Source organism: Ahaetulla prasina, chromosome 2 (assembly GCF_028640845.1).
Source record: "Ahaetulla prasina isolate Xishuangbanna chromosome 2, ASM2864084v1, whole genome shotgun sequence".
Lineage (NCBI taxonomy): Eukaryota > Metazoa > Chordata > Lepidosauria > Squamata > Colubridae > Ahaetulla > Ahaetulla prasina.
The window spans coordinates 13,040,633-13,063,938 of record NC_080540.1 but is presented as its reverse complement, the minus strand read 5'-3'; the positions used below and the strand labels follow the sequence as shown (position 1 = coordinate 13,063,938).

Sequence of the window (23,306 nt, the reverse complement as noted above, 5' to 3'; positions counted from 1 at the left end):
TGGCAGCCACAAGGAATAGACTGAAGCAGGGGAAGGCGCCTGGATGGTTGGAAAAGAGGGCAAGGGGAACCAGGATCCCAGCGACCCTTTTGGGCGTAGCACTGCATGATGATCTTTCATGTCAGTTGTTAAGTGAATCACTGCAGTTGTTAAGTTAGTGACACAGTTGCTAAGTGAATTTGACTTCCCCGTTGACTTTGCTTGTCAAAGGTCACGAAGGGTGATCACATAACTCGGGGACATTGCAACCGTCATAAATATGAGCCAATTGCCAAGCGACTGAATGTTGATCATGTAATCATGAGGATGCTGCAATGGTCATAAGTGTGAAACTCTGTGATAAGACACTTTAATGTCCATATATATTAAAAATGAAAAATGTTAATATGCTTATAATTTGATTTCACATATGTCAAATTGAGAGCCACTGATCTAGCCCAACAGAATATCAAAAGGGATGGGGATTATGGCCAGGGTCTCCCAAGGCATGTCAAAAAAGTCAAGATGACAGCCAGCTCCGCCTTTTTTCCATATGTAAATAAGGGGTGGGGCTTCCATCCCTTTGTTGAATACTCCCACGATTGTTCCTGCTTTGCATCTCCCCGCTTCTTGAGAATATTTAAAAGAGATTTAGATGTGAATATTCTGTAAATTAGGTCCCTAAATTTTCCAGGCCCTAAACCTGTTTAATAGTAGTATTGTAGTTCAGGGGTGGGTTCTAAATTTTTTTACTACTGGTTCTATGGGCGTGGCTTATTTTTGGGGTGTGGCTTGATGGTCATGTGACAGTGGGCGTGGCTTGATGGTCATGTGATTAGATAGGCATGGCCAGTGGTGGGATTCAAATAATTTAACAACCGGTTCTCTGCCCTAATGATTTCTTCCAAAAACCAGTTCACCAAACTGCTCAGAAAGTTAACAACCGGTTCTCCCGAAGTGGTGCGAACTGGCTGAATCCCACCACTGGGCATGGCCAACTCAATGTCACTCACATCAAGGGGTGCCTCGCCTGGCCCCTCCACTCCTAGCCATTCCTTGTCAACCCAGCCTCAACATATCTATAGTTTTGCAAAAAATGTTGTTCACCTTTTTTCAATTTTATTATCTACATACTATAGATGCACTTTCATGGACCACTGAAACTGCTCAGGAGGAAATGGCTCACATGCTTTGCCCAAGAGTGTGATAGGCAACAGGCTTTTAAGGGGCTGCCAGAAAGAAGGGGGGGGCAATGTATTTTCCAAAGCACCAGAAGGCAAAACAAGAAGCAATGGACGGAAACTGAACAAAGAGAGAAGCAACCTAAAACTAAGGAGAAACTTCCTGACATTGTGAACCAATATAGGTTTCAGTCATAATTTCACATATAAAATAGCCGTTCGTGTAATACAACCTGCATATTGTTCAACAGTCATTGGTATTATGGCTGATGTTTGACAGCAAGCCTAAAATCCCCATTCCCTCCCCACTCCAGGGGAAGGTTACTTCAAAATCCCCATTCCCTCCCCACCCCACTAATCTCTCAGAGAGAATCAAACTCCCCCTTCTTCATTTCCCAAATAAAATATTACTCATAAGAAAAGGCTCCCACATAAGCAAGGAAAAATCAAGCTGCTAACAAGGAACCTGCCTGGAATTCCACATTCCTGCCAGCTGCACAAAGGAAACTTTGTAAGCAGAAAACAGCTACCAGTGCTTAGAGATAATGGAAAGTGGAAGCCGGAAGTTCGGCTCCATTTACAAGCAGGCAGAAAATTCATTCAAGACAGGATATTTCACAATGAAAATCACCCAAACCTTTTTAGAAACACAAAGCCCATGTTGCACAGACCACAAAACTTCAAAAACATAGAACCATATAAGAATCCCTCCTCTTATCCAGTTTGTTGTTCAGCTGACCCAGAAATGGACTGCTTCTGCAAGTAAAAACCTCCTTTCAGGAGCCCCGTCAATTTAAAGCGACAGCATCTTTTTTCCCCCCTCCTTTGTCAAGCGATCTCCTGGTTGAGAAGCGAGCCCTGATTTTTTCATTCTAGCCGATCAGTTGGGAGGCTTCTTGGCTTCTCAATTTAAAGTGACGGTGTCTTGTGTTTTTTTCTCTTCTTTGTCAAGTGAGTCCTGATTTTTTTCCCTTCTAGCTGATCAGCTGGGACTCGGGAGGCAGCAATAAATTGGGGGCAGGGCCAGGCAGAGGTGGCATTTACCTGTTCTCCGAACTACTCAAAATGTTTACTACCGGTTCGCAAGAACCGGGGAGAACCGGTAGCAACCCACCACTGCTGTAGTTGCAGTCATATTCATGGTGCCTTCCTTCCTTCCTTCCTTCCTTCCTTCCTTCCTTCCTTCCTTCCTTCCTTCCTTCCTCCCTCCCTCCCTCCCTCCCTCTCTCCCTTCCTTCCTTGCACAGAAAGGTCTTCACCTGGTGCCAAAATGATGCCACTGTGGCTGCCAACGGTCTCTGGGGAGGGCATTCCAGAAATGATGTGCCACCACCAAAAAGGCAAGATAAAGGAGGGGGCTTGGGACTGTCTATGGCCCCTCAGAGACCCTGTTGTGATTAAAGAAGCCTCCCCAAAAAGCCCTTGAACAAAAGGCAAAGGTGTATAAGATGTTCTCCACCCACCAGATTTCCCCCCCCTTCCCCCATGGGTTCCCCTGTCCTATGTTGGCCTGAGACTACTAATGATTCTTTCTATCCATTTTTTGCCTTAAGGCACCTCATTGGTCAAACTTGTTTCCCATTCAGCAAATGATCCTATTCCACATTCTACATATTTCATATTTGACATCTACAAGATAGTCTTCTGTGTCTCCCTTCCAATGAGTGATCCAGGCTGCCTCCTCAGGTTGACTTTTGCCCAGTTTTAGAGGTTTTCATGATCCATTTCCTGATTGGCTAGCTGGGAAAGGGACAGTCCAGGCAAGTCTTCCTCTGCCAAATATTCATATTAGAAGTTTGTTGTTGTTAGTTGCGAAGTCATGTCCGACCCATCGCGACCCCATGGACAATGTTCTATTATCTAGCTATTTTCTGGAATTCTGCATTCAGTTGGGTGCATCTTTCTCTTTCTCCCTTGCCTTTCGCTTCCCTTCTTTCCTCAGCTATTTGCAAAGCTTCCTCAGACAGCCATTTTGCTTTCTTGCCTTTCTTTTTCTTTGGGATGGTTTTAGTTGCTACCTCTTGTCCAATGTTGCGAACCTCCGTCCATAGTTCTTCAGGCACTCTAACTATCAGATCTAATTCCTTAAATCTATTTGTCACCTCTACTATATATTCATCAGGGATGTGATTTAGTTCATACCTGAGTGGCCTAGTGCTTTCCCTTACTTTCTTCAATTTAAGCCTAAATTTTGCAACGAGAAGTTCATGATCTGAGCCACAGTCAGGTCCTGATCTTGTTTTTACTGACTGTATAGAGCTTCTCCATCTTTGGCTGCAGAGCACATAATCTGATTTCTGTGTTGACCGTCTGGTGATGTCCATGTGCAGAGTCGTCTCTTGCGTTGTTGGAAAAGAGTTTGCTATGACCATCGGATTCTCTTGACAACGTTCTATCAGCCTGTGTCCTGCTTCAATTTGTACTCGAAGGCCAAACTTGCCTGTTATTCCGGTTATCTTTTGGCTTCCTATTTTAGCATTCCAATTCCCCATGACGATAAGGACATCATTTTTTGGTGTTAATTCTATAAGATGCTGTAGGGCTTCATAGAACCGGTCAGTTTCATCCTCTTCAGCACCAGTGGTTGGGGCATAGACTTGGATTACTGTGATTTTGAATGGTTTGCCTTGGATTCAAATGGAGATCATTCTGTCATTTTGGGGATTGTATCCCAGTATTGCTTTTCCTACTCTTTCATTGGTTATGAAGGCTTCTCCATTTCTTCTGAGGGATTCTTGCCCGCAGTAGTATACCTGATGGCCATCTGAATTAACCCATTTCTGTCCATTTTAGTTCACTGATTCCTAAGATGTCGATGTTCAGTCTTGTCAACTCTTGTTTAACCAAGTCCAGCATGCCTTGATTCATGAATCTTACATTCCAGGTTCCTATGGAGAAAAAATCTTTACAGCATCGGACTTTCCTTTCACCACCAGATACATCCACAGCTGAGCGTCCTTTCGGCTTTGGCCCAGTCGCTTCATTCTTTCTGGCGCTACTAGTACTAGCCCTCCGCTCTTCCCCAGTAGCATATTGGACACCTTCCGACCTGAGGGGCTCATGTTCCGGCATCATATCTTTTTTCCTTTTGGTACTGTCAGAACTGTCCATCTTGGGTGGCCCTGCATGGCATAGCTCATAGCTTCATTGAGCTACGCAAGTCCCTTTGCCACAACAAGGCAGTAATCCATGACGGGGATATTAGAAGCTAGAGAAAGAATTATAATTTCTATCCCTTTTTCCCCTTTATCTCTGAGACATTCTATCAACTGCAGCATTGGATTAGGTCTTTTATCAAGGATTTCTCCCCATCTGTTTCATCCCAGGTTTACTCCATCCCGTCCCATAAATGTTTCCTTCTTCCTAGTTTTTTAAAAAGCATTTTCCTCTTTAACAAGCTGGTTTGATCAATAATAATTGATTGGGAATCCATCCCATGGATATTTCTTTCTCCCCAGGATTTTTCATTCTCTTTCCCTTTAGGATAGGGGTGGGGTGAGGGTGGGGACGATGGCCCTTTTATAATTTTCAGGCTTCAACTCCCAAAATTCCTGAGCCAGCTGGCTCACGAATAAGTCAATCAGCCAATCAATCAATGAATCAGAATAGAGCAGGAAGGGGCCTTGGAGGTCTTCTAATTCTAGCCCTCTGCTCAAAGAGGAGACCCTATATGCTCATCCCGGAGTGCGGCCACAACTTCTGCCGGGACTGCCTGACCCGCAGTTGGGGGACGTCAGAATCAAAGGCTTCCTGCCCCCAATGCAGATGGACCTTCGCGCCCCATAACCTCCTCCCCAACAGGCAGCTGGCGCGGATGCTGGAAGAGGTCAGGAAATGTGACTATCGTGTCCCACTCCTCCGCTGACAGCTGGGTCAGGGAAATCCGAATCAGGCTTGCCTCTGCAGCTCTGCCCAAAGTCCTAGCAAAGTCCTCAGAGCAGGCAGGAGACCAGTAAGTGACTTCAGCAAGATAAGTTTGACTTTTGCCTGACTCAGAGACTGCCAGAAAGTAGATCCTTTATATAGGCCATGGGGTGTGGCTCCATGACTCAGCACTCATTAAGGCCTGCCCCTCCCTTCCCTCTGTTGCCTCCGCCTATCCAATCTTCTGATGCGAGGATTACTCCAATCAGCTGTTAGAATAAACCTCCTCAGGCTCACATGCTGTGGAGGAGGGGGAGGGGTCTAGCTGCTCCGTTTGCCTGGGCATGGAGTCAGGGCTGGGGCAGGGAGATTCTCCTTCTTCTGCAGTTTGTGTGGGCATGGAGCCAGGACTTGGGCCGGGAGGCATACATTCCTCAGTGTTCGGGAGCAGGTAAGAAGGCCCCGGCTGCTCTGAGGGCGGGCAAGACACAACAGTGACGGCCATCCGGTCGAGGAAGGAGGGAGCTTCTGCCCGAAGCACCGGGAGCCCCTGAAGCTCTTCTGTAAGGACCACGAGACCCTCATCTGCTTGGTCTGCGATAGAGCACAAGGGCCACTCGGTGATCCCTGTGGAGGAGGCTTTCCCGGAATACCAGGTAGGGATCATCTAGGAGGAATCGCTTTGGAGAGCCATCCAGATCTTTGGTCTTCCTGGCAATCCTTGGACCAATTTACTTGGTTTCTCTGTTGTCTGCCAATTGGTTTTAGCCTGGTGCAGATGCCAATCAGAACCAGATGCCTCGCTGGCTGGAGGGACTCTGGGAGTTGAAGTCCACAAGTCTTAAAGGGACCAAGGTTATAATAATAATAATAATAACAGAGTTGAAGGGGACCTTGGAGGTCTTCTAATCCAACCACCTGCCCAGGCAGGAAACTCTACACTCTAGGCTCGCAGTGAACAGAGGATGGGACTAAGACAGTGGAAGAGCCCAAGTGCTTGGAGAAAAGGGAACAGAGGGGACTTGGATGCCGGCAGCCCCATCAGGGAAATTTTGGAAAATGAAGTCCACAAGTCTTACAGAGTCTTGACCTGACAATGGTTTAGGTGTTGTTTAAAAAAACAGTGAGTCTTCCAGTCCTGGAGGGGGTGTTTGGAAGCTGAACTCCATTCACACAAGAGGGTTAAACTCTTGGGGGTGAAGACACAAACTAGACCTGCAGCTGAAGTTCTTCTCCTTCCTTCTTCCCTTCCCCTTTACAGAAAATGTAACTCTGGATCCAGACACAGCCCATCCTGACCGCCTTGATGTTTCCAAAGATCGCAAAAGTGTCAGAGGAGTTAAGCCAGTTAAAGCAAAATATTTTCTCCCAAATCGGATGAGATTTGTACTTTATCCTTCTGTCCTTGGCTGTCAGAAGTTCTCAACAGGGAGACATTTCTGGGAAGTTATGGTAGGAGGTACAGCAGATTGGGGTTTAGGGGTTGCCAGCAAGCCAGTGAACGTAACGAATGTTGATCACCAGACCAGGATCTGGCAGTTTCAGAAATGGAGAAGGGGATACAAGGCTATCACTCCATCTAAATGCTATGACCTGGTCCTGACTGAGGAGCCCACAAGGATCCGCATCTCCCTCAGCTGTGAAGAGGGACAAGTCAGCTTTTTTGATGCCAGCACAGCAACTCTGCTCCATACATTTTCAGATGCTTCCTTGGTTGGAGAGACTCTTCTGCCCTCTTTCTATTTGTACGAGGGCACCTGCATGACACTCCCCTAAAAGAAGGGACTTCCATAGACAAAACTTTGGAAAAATCCCTACTTGCCACACAGGAATCTCTGAAAGCCTTTAAAGTGGAGATTCCTTAGCTTTTTGCTACTACACCTTCCTTTATTGTACAGTCTATGCTGCACCAAATTGCTTGCAGTTCAGTGATGGGTTTCTAAAATTTTCACTACTGGCTTGGGCATGGCTAGTGGGTGGCATGTGACTGAGTGGGCGTGGCCAACTTGATGTCACTCTCAACTATTCCCACTCAGTCACATGACCCTCTCCACCAAGCCACACCCACAGGAAAAGGTAGGAAAATTTTGGGAATTTCCACCTATCTACCCCGCCCTCCCTTCGCCAGTCGCCCCCATTTCCCCTCCTTTGTCAGCCCCAGCCCTACCCCCCAGTTTCCTCTCTCACCACTGCCTCTTTGTTCTGGCTGCTTACCTTCCATGGCGACTGGTCCACAGTTCCGAACGCAAGCTGACAGGAGTTTTCGGCGGCCCCCAGCCAGCCGTCGCTGCTGGAAAGTGGCTGGCAAAGAAGCCAGTTTGAGAGCTGCTTTGCGGCTGTGGCAGCTGACCACAGGCCACCAAAAAGTACCGGCAGAAAAAGCTGCTGCCGTTGCCACCATGTTCTTCGCGCATGCGCATTCCATTGGACTTGTAAGGCAATGTGATGCGTGTGCTCGAAGAACATGGTGGTGGCGAACATGGAGGCTGGGGTGAGTAAGTGGCAATCGGGGAACCGGTTAGAGGGCGTGGCCAGCCGGACGTTGCTACCAGTTCAGTAACCTTGGCCAACTTTCCGCCAACAGTTCACGCGAACCAGTGCAAACCAGCTGAATGCCCCCTCTTTTGCAGTTGTGTAGCCTTGGAAATTGAAGGAATGGGTCAGTCAATCTAAAAAATGAGATGTCCACTAAAAGCTTAATAGGCCGTAATGTCATTTATTCAGCTGTATCAATATGAAAGATAGCTTATTTTACAGCCGAACCCATTAATCATGGATCTTAGATGTCCATCACAGCTCTCCTGCCCATTTATGTATCAAGCTCGTTTGTTTAATGTTTAGTTGCAATTAGTGATTGTGTAGGTTCCCATAATTCGATATATTCTGTAATCTGTCTCTGCTTTTTTTTCTGTTTCATTTTAAATATATATATAATTGTCATAATCCCAAAAGACCCTAAAAGGGCTTCAGCAAGTAGAACCTCATAGGGTTTTTAATTTTTATTTTGCAAATCCGTTTCTGTCTTTTTATACTTATCTAAATTATCTACAACAATCAGATTACTGATTGAAAGTGATTGTAATTTTATAGGTGTCTCTTGGATTGTAACTCCTTCCTGTGCAATTTTACGTCAATAAATGTATTTTTACCTCATTTTATTTGCCAATATGAATTTTATTTCTACTTTAGAGTGGCACTGTTACTTTGATGCTGTTTGAAATCAAAGAAATCAGTGATTATTCAGTGTACTATATAGAAAAAAGATGCACAGAAGACAGTAGACGAAAGCAAAACATACCATCTGTTATCAAGATAGGAGATGTGAGAGCTATGTGGACTAAACATTTCACCTGGTCAAGCCAAAATTCAAATAGAATTGTTAATAGAATTGTAAAAATGAAATACATTATTAAATAAATACATTATTTGACAAGATGCCAAATAATACTCTTTTTCCTTCTTGCTTTAAGCCACTCTGCCTCTTATTGAGTAACTGTAAAAGAAAAAGGCAATCTAGCGTGGTGGTTAAGAAATCAAGCTAGAAACCATGACTTCCGATCCTGCCTTAGGCCAACCTTAGGACTAGTCACTCTTACTCAGCCCTAGGAAACAGGAAATGGTAAGCTACTCCCGAATCTTCAGCAAGAAAAGTGGAAGGAGATTTGTCCAGGTAGCCACGAGGGTCCAACAATCTGAGGCAGCCCAAAAGTGGCTTTGATATTGAGATGGAAGTGAGATCTAGTTTGATCTTGTAGTTAGGTGGCTAGAAAAAGGAAGATTGTGAGTTCAAGTCCTCCCTTAACCATGAAAGCCAAATGGGTGACTGAGTCATTTATTTTCTCAGTCCAACTCACCTCACAGGATTGTTGTGGGGAAAATAGGAGGAGGAAGGAATAATCAGGTAATCATGGATATTACCTGAATAATCAGGTAATAATCAGGTAACTATTACTAATCATGATTACCTGATTAGGGGGGATTCTGCAATGGTCTTGTGAAAATCTGTAATAAGACACTTTAATGTCTATATGCATTAATAATGACTAATGTTAAAATATTTGACTTCCACAGACCCCAACTTGAGAGCCACTTATCTAGGCCACAGAGTCTGAAATGATGGGGATTAGAGCAAGGGGCAGGGCTTCTAACCCTTAGGCCAGTGGTTCCCAACCAGTGTGCCGCGGCACTAAGGGGTGCCGTGAGATCTTTTGAGGGTGCCGGGAACTTTTGAGCTACGGAGATTTTAAATATCTATTTCCTTATAAGGGTGCCGGGAACTTTTGAAAGGCTTTCCAAGGGTGCCTCAAACAAGAAAAGGTTGTGCCTCAAACAAGAAAAGGTTGGGAACCACTGCCTTAGGCCTTTGTTGACTCCCTCTATGATTGTTCCTGCTTTGCAGCATCTCCCAGCTTCTGGGGGAGCAGGGCGTTTGAAAGAGGGGACTTTGAGAATCAAATGGAAAATGCGGGTTGCGTAGCAATGGGAAGGTTGCTCCCCTCTTGTGGGGGGAGGGGTATAAGGAAGGAGGAAATGTGGATGGAGCTATGGGGAAGGAGAGGCCAGAAGCGAATTTTAGAGGCAGTTCTCTTAGAAAATTAGGCCTGCAAATTTGAAAGAGGCGACACCCTGCCTTTGCCAACCCATAGCAGGTCTAAACAAACCTAGTTTAGTTTGCCCAGCCAAATGCAGTTCATGTGAGTTTATCTGAGCTTGTAAGCATGGTTGCAAGAGAGGAAAAGACCTGTTGACCTAAGTGGGAGGTAGAAACTCAGGGGTATAATAATAATTACTAATTATTCCTTGAACAATAATTCCTTCAAAATGAAATGAAGTTTCTCACAGACCCACTTGCAAATCACTGACGGGGGTTGCAGAAGTAGGGAAACAAATAAACTTCTTTGCTTAGTTGATTTCCAATTTGGTGATACCTGATGAACATGTTCATGCAATGTTTCTTTCTCTCCAGGATTTTTCACTATCTTTTCCTTTAGCAGGATACTTGGATCAGTAATTGATTGGAGATCCGTCCCAAGAATATTTGCTTCTCCCCAGATTTTAAAAAGCAGCACTTTTTCGTGCGGCTGATAAAAATAGGATCGTCAACGTCCGATGAGGGATATGGAGGAGGAGGAGGAGGATTTTGAAAACTGCACCGCCCTTTGACGATCTGATTGGGCCAATAATAATTGATCGGGGGTCCATCCGGCGAATGTTTGCTTCTCTCCAATTTGTTCTTTTTAAAACACTTTTTTCCCCTGTAAGAAGCCAGCGAAGCTGACCGCAAGAGCAACAACAATTCATTTCGGTTTCCCGTCTGGGCAGAGCCCAAAGGCGGTCAGCTGATTTGGAGGAGAGGAAGCGAAACTTAACTTTCTCTTTCCTTTCCCGGCGGAGGAGGCGGCGATGGCGGGTGTACCGTCCTTGCCTGTTTTGCTGGAAGAAGCCACCTGCTCCATTTGCCTGGACTATTTCCAGGACCCCGTGCTCATCCCGGAGTGCGGCCACAACTTCTGCCGGGGCTGCCTGACCCGCAGTTGGGGAACGTCGGAATCGGAGGCTTCCTGTCCCCAATGCAAACGGACCTTCGCGCCCCATAACCTCCTCCCCAACAGGCAGCTGGCGCGGATTCTGGAAGAGGTCAGGAAATGCGGCGGCCATCCGGCCGAGGAAGGAGGGAGCTTCTGCCCGAAGCACCAGGAACCCCTCAAGCTCTTCTGTAAGGACCACCAGACCCTCATCTGCGTGGTCTGCGACCGATCCAAAGAGCACAAGGGCCACTCGGTGATCCCTGTGGAGGAGGCTTTCCTGGAATACCAGGTAGGGATCATCTAAGATGAATCGCTTTGGAGAATTGTTTACTTGTCGCCCTGAGCCTGAGAAGGCAGATATAATATGTAAAAAAAACAAAAAAAAACCATCCAGATCTTTGGTCTTCCTGGCAATCCTTGGACCAATTTACTTGGTTTCTCTGTTTTTTTTTTTTATTATTTTTATTTTTATTTACATTTATATCCCACCCTTCTCCAAAGACTCAGGGCGGCTTACAGTGTGTAAGGCAATAGTCTCATTCTATTTGTATATTTACAAAGTCAATTTTTTGCCCCCCCCAACAATCTGGGTCCTCATTTTACCTACCTTATAAAGGATGGAAGGCTGAATCAACCTTGGACCTGGTGGGACTAGAACCTGCAGTAATTGCAGGCAGCTGTGTTTTAATAACAGGCTTCTTACAGCCTGAGCCACACCGCAATTGGTTTTAGCCTGGTGCAGATGCCAATCAGAACCAGACTGGACAGGCTGGACAGGCAAGGAACTTTTATTGAAGTTCTTCACCAAAAGGCTCTCAACAGCTAAAGGAGCCAAGACCCCTGAAGGATGTAAAAATTCAAATTATAGAGTTAAGATTAAGGTTCCTTGACAGGTGTTTCTTTTGATTTCTTGTCCTGGCCTACTTTACTCACATTCCTCATACATTGCATATTCATGATAATAAGCTTTCTTATCAACGAGGCTGTTTTATTATTATAATAAGCTAGAAGTTACCAAAGTTGATGTCTATATGCCTTAGGTAGCATCCTTCTAATCTGAGTCCTTCTAACACAATTTTCTTATTGTGTCCCCCCATTGGTTACTGGTCTTACTACAGTCCTCTGCCACTCTCTGCCTGGACCATTCCTTTCACAAACTTCCCCACTTCCAACCTGAGACCTTCACCTCCTGCTTTATCCTCTGTGGCTGAAATTTTTCTGAAGACAGATTTACCATAGTCTTTGAATTACAACCATTTGTTTAGTGACCTTCTCACAAGCAAAGTCAATTGGGAAGCCAGAATTGCTTCACAACTGTGCTACTAAGTGAATAACTGCAGTGATTCACTTAACAACTGCAGCAAGAACATCACTTAACTGTCTTGCTTAGCAACGGAAATTGCCTCTAGGGAGAAATAGGCTCCCTTTGCCAGCTCACTTTCCACATTTGCTCTAAAGCGAAATTGTCATGGAATTCTCCAAAATCTTGAGTGCAGACCCCGAAAAACATTCCTGCTAGATCAGCCCAACCTTTCATTTCTCAGTGATGCTTCTGGGATGACTGCAATCAGGAGACTCAGGCAGCTCACTTTAATGCCCTTGCAGGGAGTCCTCGACTTAGAACCTTTCATTTAGTGACTGTTCGAAGTTACAACGGCAATGGAAAATGTGACTTACAATCATTTTTTTCACACTTATGATCATTGCAGCATCCTTGTCATCACATGATCAAAATTTGGACACTTGCCAACTGCCATGTATTTATGATGATATCTTCTAACTGGATCTTCCCTCCGATGTAATCCTTTACAAAAAGAAACTCAAAACTTGTATTTTCTCTTCAGTTCAAGGTTGAGAATTGCCTGAAGGCTCAGAAGAAGCAGAAAGAAAAAATAGCTACATACAAAAGCGACACAGAGCAAAGAGTGCAGGAGAGGCTTGTAAGTATTGACTCAATGGAGAGGAGCTTCTGAGCTAATAGGAAGGAGAATCCCATCTGCCATCTTTAATAATAGGCAGCCTGTTTGGAAGTACAAACTCTGACTTTAAATGAAATTCAAGTTAAAAATGGTATTAGGGCAGAACTTGTTCTTAACCTGGGGTCTGAGATGTCACCATTGGCTGAATAAGTCACAGTTACGTTAAGTGCACCTATCCCCTGAGCTGTGTTTTATACAATGGGTTTGTTTTGTTTAATAAATAAATGCAAACCTTATTTCATCCTATTGAAAAATTTGTGAACTCAAACATTTTTCTGTCTCTTTTTTGGAATCCCTGATTGCCAAGAAAATTTTCATGAGAGATCATTAAACTGGAGCCTTTTTTAAAAAAAGAATCCTTTCCCCCCTACGCTTTTTAATATCAATTTTTTCTCTCTCGTCCAGATATTCTCCCACCTCACTTCTGGATTCTTCAAGGAATCTGTTAAATTATTATAATAATTAAAATAAAAGTAAAAATCATTAAGTGAAACAATTAAAATAAAAGTATGCCTTTTGCCTTTTCTCTTTCTTGTTCTAGGACCTCATCAAAAAACTGAAAATAAATGTAGTGGCTGAATTCACAGAGCTACAACTCTGGTTAGAAGCACAGGAAAAGCTTCTATTGAGTGAAATGGAAGAAACGGAGAAGGACATTATGGCAAGAAAGGAGAAGGGTTTGTCCAAGCACATGGAGGAACTGGGCTCTCTTGACCATCTCATCCAGGAGATAGAAGAGAAGCTTCAGCAGCCAGCCAGCCAACTCTTACAGGTGAGGCAGGAAGTTGAGATCATAGAATCCTAGGGCTGGAAGGGACCTTGGAGGTCTTCTGGTCCAATCCTCTGCCCAAGACAATGGGTCCTTATACCACCCTAAAGATATCTATTATTGGAATCCTCCAGTGATGGAGCACCCAGAACTCAGGGAGGCAGGCTGTTCCACTGATAAATAATTCTCACAGTCAGGAATTTCTTCCTTACTTTAGGTTGGATCTCCCTGTGATGAGTTTCCACCCCTTTTCCCTATGAGAGCCCTTCAAGTGTTTGAAGATGGCTGTAGGGTCTCCCCTAAGCCTTTTTTTCCTTAGGCTAAGCATACCGAGTTCCCTGAGCCATTCATTGCATGGTTTGACTTCCTGGCCACTTGCCATATTCATTGCTCCTCTCTGCATTCTTTAGCCCCTCCACTGAATACTCTTTTTGACTCTTTCCTTTTGTTTTCTTCCATAAATTTAATCGAAATTATAATAGTGAAAAGTACCAATGGAAATAAAGAAAACAGGGAAATGGAGAAGGAAAAGAATTTGAAAGAAGTGTAGGATAAAGGAAAAAGAAAATGATTGTTAGTGTCTGGTTGTCCAGACATAACATAATATAACATAAGAACAGAGTTGGAAGGGACCTTGGAGGCCTTCTAGTCCAACCCCCTGCCCAGGCAGGAAACCCTACACCATCTCAGTCAGATGGTTATCCAACATTTTCTTAAAAATTTCCAGTGTTGGAGCATTCACAACTTCTGCAGGCAAGTCGTTTCACTTATTAATTGTTCTAACTGTCAGGAAATTTCTCCTTAGTTCTAAGTTGCTTCTTTCCTTGATCAGTTTCCACCCATTGCTTCTTGTTCTACCCTCAGGTGCTTTGGAGAACAGCCCGACTCCCTCTTCTTTGTGGCAACCCCTGAGATATTGGAACACTGCTATCATGTCTCCCCTAGTCCTTCTTTTTATTAAACTGGACATACCCAGTTCCTGCAACCGTTCTTTATATGTTTTAGCCTCCAGTCCCCTAATCATCTTTGTTGCTCTTCTCTGCACTCTTTCTAGAGTCTCAACATCTTTTTTACATCGTGGCGACCAAAACTGAATGCAAGATCCCGCTCACAGTTACTACTATTGAGCAAGGTACCACATATATGGTACCTGTGCATTTTGGGGTTTTTTGCCTAAATGTAGAACCTTACTTTTTTCACTCTTGAATTTCATTTTGTTAGATAGCGCCCAATGTTCTAGTCTGTCAAGATCTTTCTGTATCTTGAGCCTATCTTCTGGAGTGTTGGCTATTCCTGCCAGCTTGGTGTCATCTGCAAATTTGATGATTTCCCCATCTATCCCCTCGTCCAAGTCATTGATGAAGATGTTGAAGAGTACTGGGCCTAAAACAGAGCCTTGGGGTACTCCACTGCATACTTCCTCCATGTGGATGTAGTTCCGTTGAGGACTACACGTTGAGTGCGTTGGTCAGCCAGTTACGAATCCATCTGGTGGTGGTGCTGTCTAACCCACATTTTCTACTTTATCTAGTAGTAGATTATGGTCTACTTTATCAAATGCTTTACTGAAGTCCAAGTAAATTATATCGACAGCATTCCTCTGGTCTACTAATTTTGTCATTTTGTCAAAGAATGCAATAAGATTAGTCTGGCATGATCTGTTTTGACAAACCCATGTTGGCTTTTGGTTATTACTTTGTTTGCTTCTAGGTGTTCGTGATTCGTTGCTTGATTATCTTTTCCAGAATCTTCCCGGTATTGAGGTCAGGCTGATAGGTCTGTAGTTTCCTGGATCTGTTTTTCCTTTTTGAAGATGGGAACTACATCAGCTCTTTTCCAGTCCTCTGGCAGCTCCCCTGTGCTCCAGGATCCTTGAAAGATATAGTTCAGTGGTTCTGAGATCTCGTCTGCCAGTTCCTTCAGAACCTTGGGGTGTAATCCATCCGGTCCTGGTGATTTGAACGCGACTAGGGTAGACAGGTGTTCACTTACCATTTTCTTCCCTATTTTAACTTGTGTTTCTAATCTGTTTTTTGTAGTGCTGTTTTTGATAGGTTGGATTGTTTTTTCCTTTTGTGTAAAGACAGATGCAAAAAATGGGTTAAGTAGATCTGCTTTCTCCCTGTTGCTTGTTATCTTCTTGCCACTTTCTCCCAGCAATGGGCCAATTGTTTCCTTGACTTTTTTCTTGTTTTTAACATGTTGGAAGAAGCTTTTTTGGTTATTTTTTACTTTTGTCGCTAGCCTTTGTTCATTGTGAGCCTTAGCTTTCCTTACTTCATCTTTACAGGCTCGGGCTGTTTGCTGATATTCTGCCTTAGTTATTTGCCCCTCTTTCCACTTTTTATATTTGTCCTTTTTGTCTTTCAATTTGTCAGATAGTTCTTTATGCATCCATGCTGGTTTCTTTTGAGAGCTATTATTTTTCTTCTTCATTGCTATTGTGACATTTCACTCATGTATTTTGTGACTGTAAGAATTTAATTTTCTGCCTAGGAGTGTCTCCTTTCAGTGCTTTGTCTCTTTATTTTTTAGGATATTGGAAGCATCTTGAAGAAGTAAGTAAATCCACCCTTTTCTTTACAATCTCAGAGATCAGCAGCTCCTCCAACAGTTTTGCTATTTTGGAAAGTTCTGTTTGTACTTAGCAGTATTTTAATGTAAAGACAACGTACTGTATTTCAGGGCTTTGTTTTGGCCAAGAGATTCACAGGAATTTTGAAGAGTAGGGAGCCCAAAACTGAAACTTAGTGGCCTCTCCTAGATGTCTTGTTTAACTTTGGTGGATGCGTGCAGTTCTGGGTCAGGATCCACTGAGTCGCCATGGTGCCCGTATTTGAATAGCTAGCCAGAGAATTGACTGAAGCCTGGGAAACAGGGGCCCTTGTCAGTCAACAGGAGTGCTGATTTACCACCAGCTTAGCAGGTACTTAGGATCCGACTATCAGTGAGTTAATAGCTGGCCATCAACACCCCACTTAACAACTAAAAGCCACACACAACCAGGCACCACAGAAATACAATGCGTAGAACAGCCCAGTGCACACGTTCTGGAGAGAGAGAGGGAGAGAGAGAGAGAGAGACGTTCCCTGAGGATGGGCTCCAGCATGAGTCTGAAAGCTCAGATGACAAATCCTCTGGTGACCAACCCAGACTGGATCCCACTTACCTTCACTACCGGTTCACAACGGGAGCATGCGTGCACATGCGCAGAGCATCTGTGATGAGGTCTGGGTGGGTGGGTGGAGCCTATCGCCGCTGCTACTACCGGTTTGCAAGACCCGGAGCGAACCGGTAGGAACCCACCACTGATCCTGTCGCTAACCAATCCGCAAGCACCATCGATGGTTTAGAAAGCTTCTTCTATTGGCAGGTTGATAACGGTTACAGGAACTGGGCATGGCTGGTCTAGTGAAGAGAAGGACCAGGGGAGACATGATGGCAGTGTTCCAATATTCGAGGGGCAGCACAGAGAGGAGGGAGAAGTTAATTTCCAAAGGACCTGAAGGCCAGAGAAGGAATAATGGATGGAAACTGATCAAGGAGAGATTCAACCTAGAAATAAGAAGAAATTTTCTGACTGAGGCAAATGAACCACTGGAACAGCTGGCCTCCAGAAATAGTGGAAGCTTTATCACTAGAAGCTTTCAAGAAGAAGCCGAACTGCCATCTGTCAGAAATGGTGTAGGGTCTCCTGTTTGGGTGCTGGGGTGTGTGTTTTGGACTAGATGACCTAAAAGGTCCCTTCCAACTCTGTTATTCTGTTATTTTGTCTTGCCAGGTACCAGGTTAAGGAAACATATGAGAATCCGGTGGATTTACTTCTAGAGTCGAACTGGACAATTCGGAATTACAGTGATATCACTCTGTTTCTGAAAAGTGCCATGAAAAAATTGAGAGGTAAAAAACACTGCTGGGGTTTTACGCTGGATGATATTTTGAGCATCCAAGAGAGATTCTGGGTCAATGTCACAAGGATCAAAGAGGGATCAATTTCAGGATCAGTGTCTCAGTTAGGATTGTAAAACAAGACTACCTGTATTCTTCATAGCCCAAATCAGTGGTGGGTTCCTACCATTTTGCTCTGGATCTTACGAACTGGTAGTAGCGGTGGCGGGAGACTCCACCCACCCACCCGGATGTTATCACAGGCACTCTGCACATGCACACACTCCCATTGCGAACCGGTAGCGAAGGTAAGTAGAACCCACCCCTGGTCCAAATCCATATGCAGTGATCCCTGGGGAAGCAGAATAAGTTTCCACTAAGTATAATGGAATATATGCAGGTAGTTCTTGACTTATGACCTCAGTTGAGCTGAAAATTTCTGTTGCTAAGCAAGGCAGTTGTTAAGTGAGCTGTGCCCCATTTTACGAACTTTTTTGCCAGAGTTATTCAGAAAAACACGACAGTTAAGTGAATCATGGTTTATTTATTTTATTTTATTTTATTCGATTTTTATACCGCCCTTCTCCCGAAGGACTCAGGGCGGTGTACAGCCAAATAAAAATCCACAATATACACATTAAAACAAAATTAAAACAAAACATATTACAGGGTGGCCGAAATTTAAAACAATTTAACAAACCTTAAAATATAAATAACCCGAATTAAAATTTAATAAAACTTTTAAGCCAGTCCCGCTTGAAAAAATAGGTGCGTTTTCAGCTCACGGCGAAAAGTCCGAAGATCAGGCACTTGACGTAAACCAGGGGGAAGTTCGTTCCAGAGCGTACGAGCTCCGACAGAGAAGGCCCTACCCCTGGGGGCCGCCAGCCGACATTGTTTGGTGGACCCTCCCTGAGAAGGCCCTCTCTGTGTGAGCGTACGGGTCGGTGGGAGGCATAAGGTAACAGCAGGCGGTCCCGTAAGTACCCGGGCCCTAAGCCATGGAGCGCTTTAAAGGTGGTAACCAAAATCTTAAAGCGCACCCGAAAGACCACAGGGAGCCAGTGAAAACTGCGCAGGAGTGATGTTACATGGGAGCAACGAGTTGCTCCCATTATTACCCGCGCAGCTGCATTCTGGACTAGCTGCAGCCTCCGGGTGCACTTCAAGGGCAGCCTCATGTAGAGAGCATTGCAATAATCCAAACGGGAAGTGACAAGGGCATGAGTGACCGTGCATAAGGCAACCCGGTCAAGGAAGGAGCGCAACTGGCGGACCAACCTTACTTGGTGAAAGGCCCTCTTGGAGACGGCCGCCAAATGATCGTCAAACGACAGCCGCCCATCCAAGAGGAAACCCAAGTTGCGCACCCTTTCCATTGGGGCCAATAACTCGCCCCCTACAGTCAGCTGCGGCTGCAGCTGACTGTACTGGGGTGCCAGCATCCACAGCCACTCCATCTTGGAGGGATTGAGCTTGAGTCTGTTTCTTCCCATCCAGACCCGTACGGCTTCCAGACACTGGGATAGCACTTCGACAGCTTCGTTGGGGTGGTCCGGGGTGGAAAAGTACAGCTGCATATCATCAGCGTACAGATGATAACTCACCCCGAAACCACTGATGACCTCACCCAGCGGCTTCATATAGATGTTGAACAGGAGGGGCGAGAGAATCGACCCCTGAGGCACCCCACAAGTAAGGCGCGCGCCACCTCTGCCCCCCCGTCAGCACACTGCTTTACACCGGTCGGAGAGATAGGAGGAGAACCACTGATAAACGGTGCCTCCCACTCCCAAGCCCTCCAACCGGTGCAGCAAGATACCATGGTCGATGGTATCGAAAGCCGCTGAGAGATCTAATAGGACCAGGGCAGAGGAACAACCCCTATCCCTGGCCCTCCAGAGGTCATCCACCAACGCGACCAAAGCTGTCTCTGTACTATATCCGGACCGGAAGCCGGACTGGAACGGGCCTAGATAGACGGCTTCATCCAGGTACTGGGGAAGCTGCCATGCCACCACACTCTCTACAATCTTGGCCACAAAGCGAAGGTTGGAGACTGGACAATAATTTCCCAAAATAGCTGGATCCAGGGAAGGCTTCTTGAGGAGGGGTCTCACCACTGCCTCTTTCAAGGCAGTGGGGAAAACCCCTTCCAACAATGAAGCATTTATAATTCCCCGGAGCCAGCCTCGTGTCACTTCCTGAGTAGCCAGCACCAACCAGGAAGGACACGGGTCCAGTAAACATGTGGTTGCATGTAACCTCCCCAGCAACCTGTCCACGATGATAAATGAATCTGGATTCCCACATTGACTTTGCTTGTCAGAAGCTCCCCAGGAAGGTTGAAGATGACAATCCCAGAACCATGGGATGCTGCAACCCTCATAAATACAAGCTGGTTCCCAGAGGCCCAAATTTTGATCCTGTGACTGGGGAGGCTCCAACGGTCATAAATTGGTGAGAACCGGTCATAAATCATTTTTGTCAGTGCCACTGTAACTTCACTACACAAATAGTTGATGACTACCTGTATATGGAATATATAGTAGAATATATTTAGACCTGATGGAATATATATAGCTGCCAATGGCATTCTGGCTTGTAGCTTTCCATATTCCTTATTTCCTGATTTGAGGCCAAGGAAAGCAAACCTCTGAGGGAGGCCCTTCTGTTGCTCCAATTCCAGTGATGAGATGCTGAATCCCTCCCTTTTCTTCCCCAGATACGCTAGAAACTGGACTTCAACTACAGGAAGGTAAATATTAAAAGAATTTATAAGCATCACAATCGCTTGCTATTTTAAGTTCTGATGCGGATAACTTTAAGAGAAAAATATAGGATTAGATACTATATAAGAAAGTATATAGGATTAGATACTATATAACAGAAAAATATAGGATTAGATACTATATAAGATTATGACGTTCCAGTAAATGTTAATGATTTTATGACGTATTACTTGCTGTTTATATGTACACTGTGAGTTGATGTACAGGAGACAAATCCCCTTTGTGTCTGATCACATTTGGCCAAATAAAGTATTCTATGCTATGCTACTCTATCCTGTTCATTATGTATAATTATGTATACATAATATAGGAAATTGAAATCAATCTTGGTGTAGAATGAAATATCTGGACAAACGGGAAAATATGGGGTGGGACTGAAAGGAACATTGAATTCCTACCAAGCTAATAACATCCTCTTGATTTCACTGCCTGACTATAAGTTGGTGAGAGACCAGGTCTTTGGGAGCAGAGAAATTAGGATCCTGAAGGTGTGCAGCTTAGTGGCAGCTGAAGGGGAGGCAGATGGACTGGAAGATGGTGAAGGCAACTAAGTGAATGGAACGAGAAGGCCAGAGGCCAGAGGGGTGCCAAATAGGCTCGCAGTGAACAGAGGATGGGACTAAGACAGTGGAAGAGCCCAAGTGCTTGGAGAAAAGGGAACAGAGGGGACTTGGATGCCGGCAGCCCCATCAGGGAAATTTTGGAAAATGAAGTCCACAAGTCTTACAGAGTCTTGACCTGACAATGGTTTAGGTGTTGTTTAAAAAAACAGTGAGTCTTCCAGTCCTGGAGGGGGTGTTTGGAAGCTGAACTCCATTCACACAAGAGGGTTAAACTCTTGGGTGTGAAGACACAAACTAGGCCTGCAGCTGAAACTCTTGTTCTTCTCCTTCCTTCTTCCCTTCCCCTTACAGAGAATGTAACTCTGGATACAGAAACAGCCCATCCTGACCGCCTTGATGTCTCGAAAGATCGCAAAAGTGTCAGAGGAGTTAAGCCAGTTAAAGCAAAATATTTTTTCCCAAATCCGATGACATTTGTACTTTATCCTTGTGTCCTTGGCTGTCAGAAGTTCTCAACTGGGAGACATTTCTGGGAAGTTATGGTAGGAGATACAGCAGATTGGGGTGTAGGGGTTGCCAGCAAGCCAGTGAACGTAACAAATGTTGATAAGCAGACCTGGCGCTGGGAGTTTCAGAAAAGAAGACAGGGATACAAGGCCATCTCTCCATCAAAATGCTATGACCTGGTCCTGACTGAGGAGCCCACAAGGATCCGCATCTCCCTCAACTGTGAAGAGGGACAAGTCAGCTTTTTTGATGCCAGCACAGCAACTCTGCTCCATACATTTTCAGATGCTTCCTTGGTTGGAGAGACCCTTCAGCCCTGTTTCTATTTGAGTAAGGACACCTGCATGACACTCCCCTAAAAGAAGGGACCTCGATAGACAAAACTTTGGAAAAATCCCTACTTGCCACACAGGAATCTCTGAAAGCCTTTAAAGTGGAGATTCCTTAGCTTTTTGCTACTACACCTTCTTTTATTGTACAGTCTATGCTGCACCAAATTGCTTGCAGTTCAGTGATGGGTTTCTAAAATTTTCACTACTGGCTTGGGCATGGCTAGGTGGGTGGCATGTGACTGAGTGGGCGTGGCCAACTCTCAACTATTCCCACCCAGTCACATGACCCTCCCCACCAAGCCACACCCACAGGAAAAGGTAGGAAAATTTTGGGAATTTCCACCTATCTACCCCGCCCTCCCTTCGCCAGTCGCCCCCATTTCCCCTCCTTTGTCAGCCCCAGCCCTACCCCCCATTTTCCTCTTTCACCACTGCCTCCTTGTTCTGGCTTACCTTCCACTGGTCCACAGTTCCAAGCAAGCTGACAGGAGTTTTCGGCGGCCCCCAGCCAGCCGTCGCTGCTGGAAAGTGGCTGGCAAAGAAGCCAGTTTGAGAGCTGCTTTGCGGCTGTGGCAGCTGACCACAGGCCACCAAAAAGTACCGGCAGAAAAAGCTGCTGCCGTTGCCACCATGTTCTTTGCGCATGTGCATTCCATTGGACTTGTAAGGCAGTGTGATGCGTGTGCTCGAAGAACATGGTGGTGGCGAACATGGAGGCTGGGGTGAGTAAGTGGCAATCGGGGAACCGGTTAGATGGCATGGCCAGCCGGACGTTGCTATCAGTTCAGTAACGTTGGCCAACTTTCCGCCAACGGTTCACGCGAACCAGTGCAAACTGGCTGAATGCCACCTCTTTTCCAGTTGTGTAGCCTTGGAAATTGAAGGAATGGGTCAGTCAATCTAAAAAATGAGATGTCCACTAAAAGCTTAATAGGCTGTAATGTCATTTGTTCAGCTGTATCAATATGAAAGATAGCTTATCTTACAGCCGAACCCATTAATCATGGATCTTAAATGTCCATCACAGCTCTCCTGCCCATTTATGTATCAAGCTCGTTTGTTTAATGTTTAGTTGCAATTAGTGATTGTGTAGGTTCCCATAATTCAGTGCTTCTCAAATAGTAGGTTCCTCAAACACTGTCAACAGCTAAGTATTTTAATCTTCTTTCTGACAGAAAATAATTTGCATAATTCAATATATTCTGTAATCTGTCCCTGCTTTTTTTTCTTTCCTCCCTGCTTTTTTTTCTGTTTCATTTTAAATATATACATAATTGTCATAATCCCAACAGACCCTAAAAGGGCTTCAGCAAGTAGAACCTCATAGGGTTTTTAATTTTTATTTTGCAAATCCGTTTCTGTCTTTTTATACTTATCTAAATTATCTACAACAATCAGATTATTGATTGAAAGTGATTGTAATTTTATAGGTGTCTCTTGGATTGTAGTTCCTTCCTGTACAATTTTACGTCAATAAATGTATTTTTACCTCATTTTATTTTATTTTATTTTATTTTTTGTTTGTTTCTACTTTAGAGCACAATGTATATAGTTATTTGTATATTTTACAAAGTCAACATTGAACAATCTGTTAATACTTATAAAGGAAGGCTGAGTCAATAAATGCACTTCAATCTAATAACACATTTCTATATATCAATATATTTTATTTCAAGAGTGGCATTGTTACTTTGATGCTGTTTGAAATTAAAGAAATCAGTGATTATTCAGTGTAATATATAGAAAAAAGATGCACAAAAGACAGTAGACTAAAACAAAACATACCATCTGTTATCAAGATAGGAGATGTGAGAGATAGAATGTAGCTAGACATCACCTGTCAAATATGAATAATATTAAATGAAATACATTATTAAATAAATACATTATTTGACAAGATGCCAAATAACACTCTTTTTCCTTC

General features: G+C 44.4%; 1 protein-coding gene and 1 pseudogene across 2 annotated transcripts; both read left to right on the top strand.

Annotated features, from left to right (window-relative positions):
* Window positions 1–4,717: 4,717 nt before the first annotated feature.
* LOC131190375 (E3 ubiquitin-protein ligase TRIM11-like) lies at window positions 4,718–8,177 on the top strand (annotated as a pseudogene).
* Window positions 8,178–10,196: 2,019 nt separating this feature from the next.
* LOC131192490 (E3 ubiquitin-protein ligase TRIM39-like) lies at window positions 10,197–21,826 on the top strand. Of its 2 annotated transcripts, XM_058171675.1 has the most exons (7): window positions 10,202–10,841; window positions 12,397–12,492; window positions 13,073–13,303; window positions 15,836–15,858; window positions 17,082–17,200; window positions 19,914–19,946; window positions 20,895–21,826. In XM_058171675.1, the coding sequence occupies exons 1-7, from the start codon at window positions 10,428–10,430 to the stop codon at window positions 21,407–21,409; spliced, it is 1,431 nt and encodes a 476-aa protein (XP_058027658.1). In that variant the 5' UTR covers window positions 10,202–10,427; the 3' UTR covers window positions 21,410–21,826. The 2 variants fall into 2 exon arrangements, with proteins under 2 accessions (XP_058027659.1, XP_058027658.1); XM_058171676.1 differs by lacking the exon at window positions 19,914–19,946 and having other exon boundaries at window positions 10,197–10,841.
* Window positions 21,827–23,306: the final 1,480 nt, after the last annotated feature.

Excerpts from the sequence above, each read along its gene's own strand:
- LOC131192490 (XM_058171675.1), top strand. The coding sequence starts at position 10,428 with ATGGCGGGTGTACCGTCCTTGCCTGTTTTGCTGGAAGAAGCCACCTGC. Across the intron at positions 15,859-17,081 it reads ATTGGAAGCATCTTGAAGAA|GTACCAGGTTAAGGAAACAT; the intron begins GTAAGTAAATCC and ends TTGTCTTGCCAG. Across the intron at positions 19,947-20,894 it reads TGGACTTCAACTACAGGAAG|AGAATGTAACTCTGGATACA; the intron begins GTAAATATTAAA and ends TTCCCCTTACAG.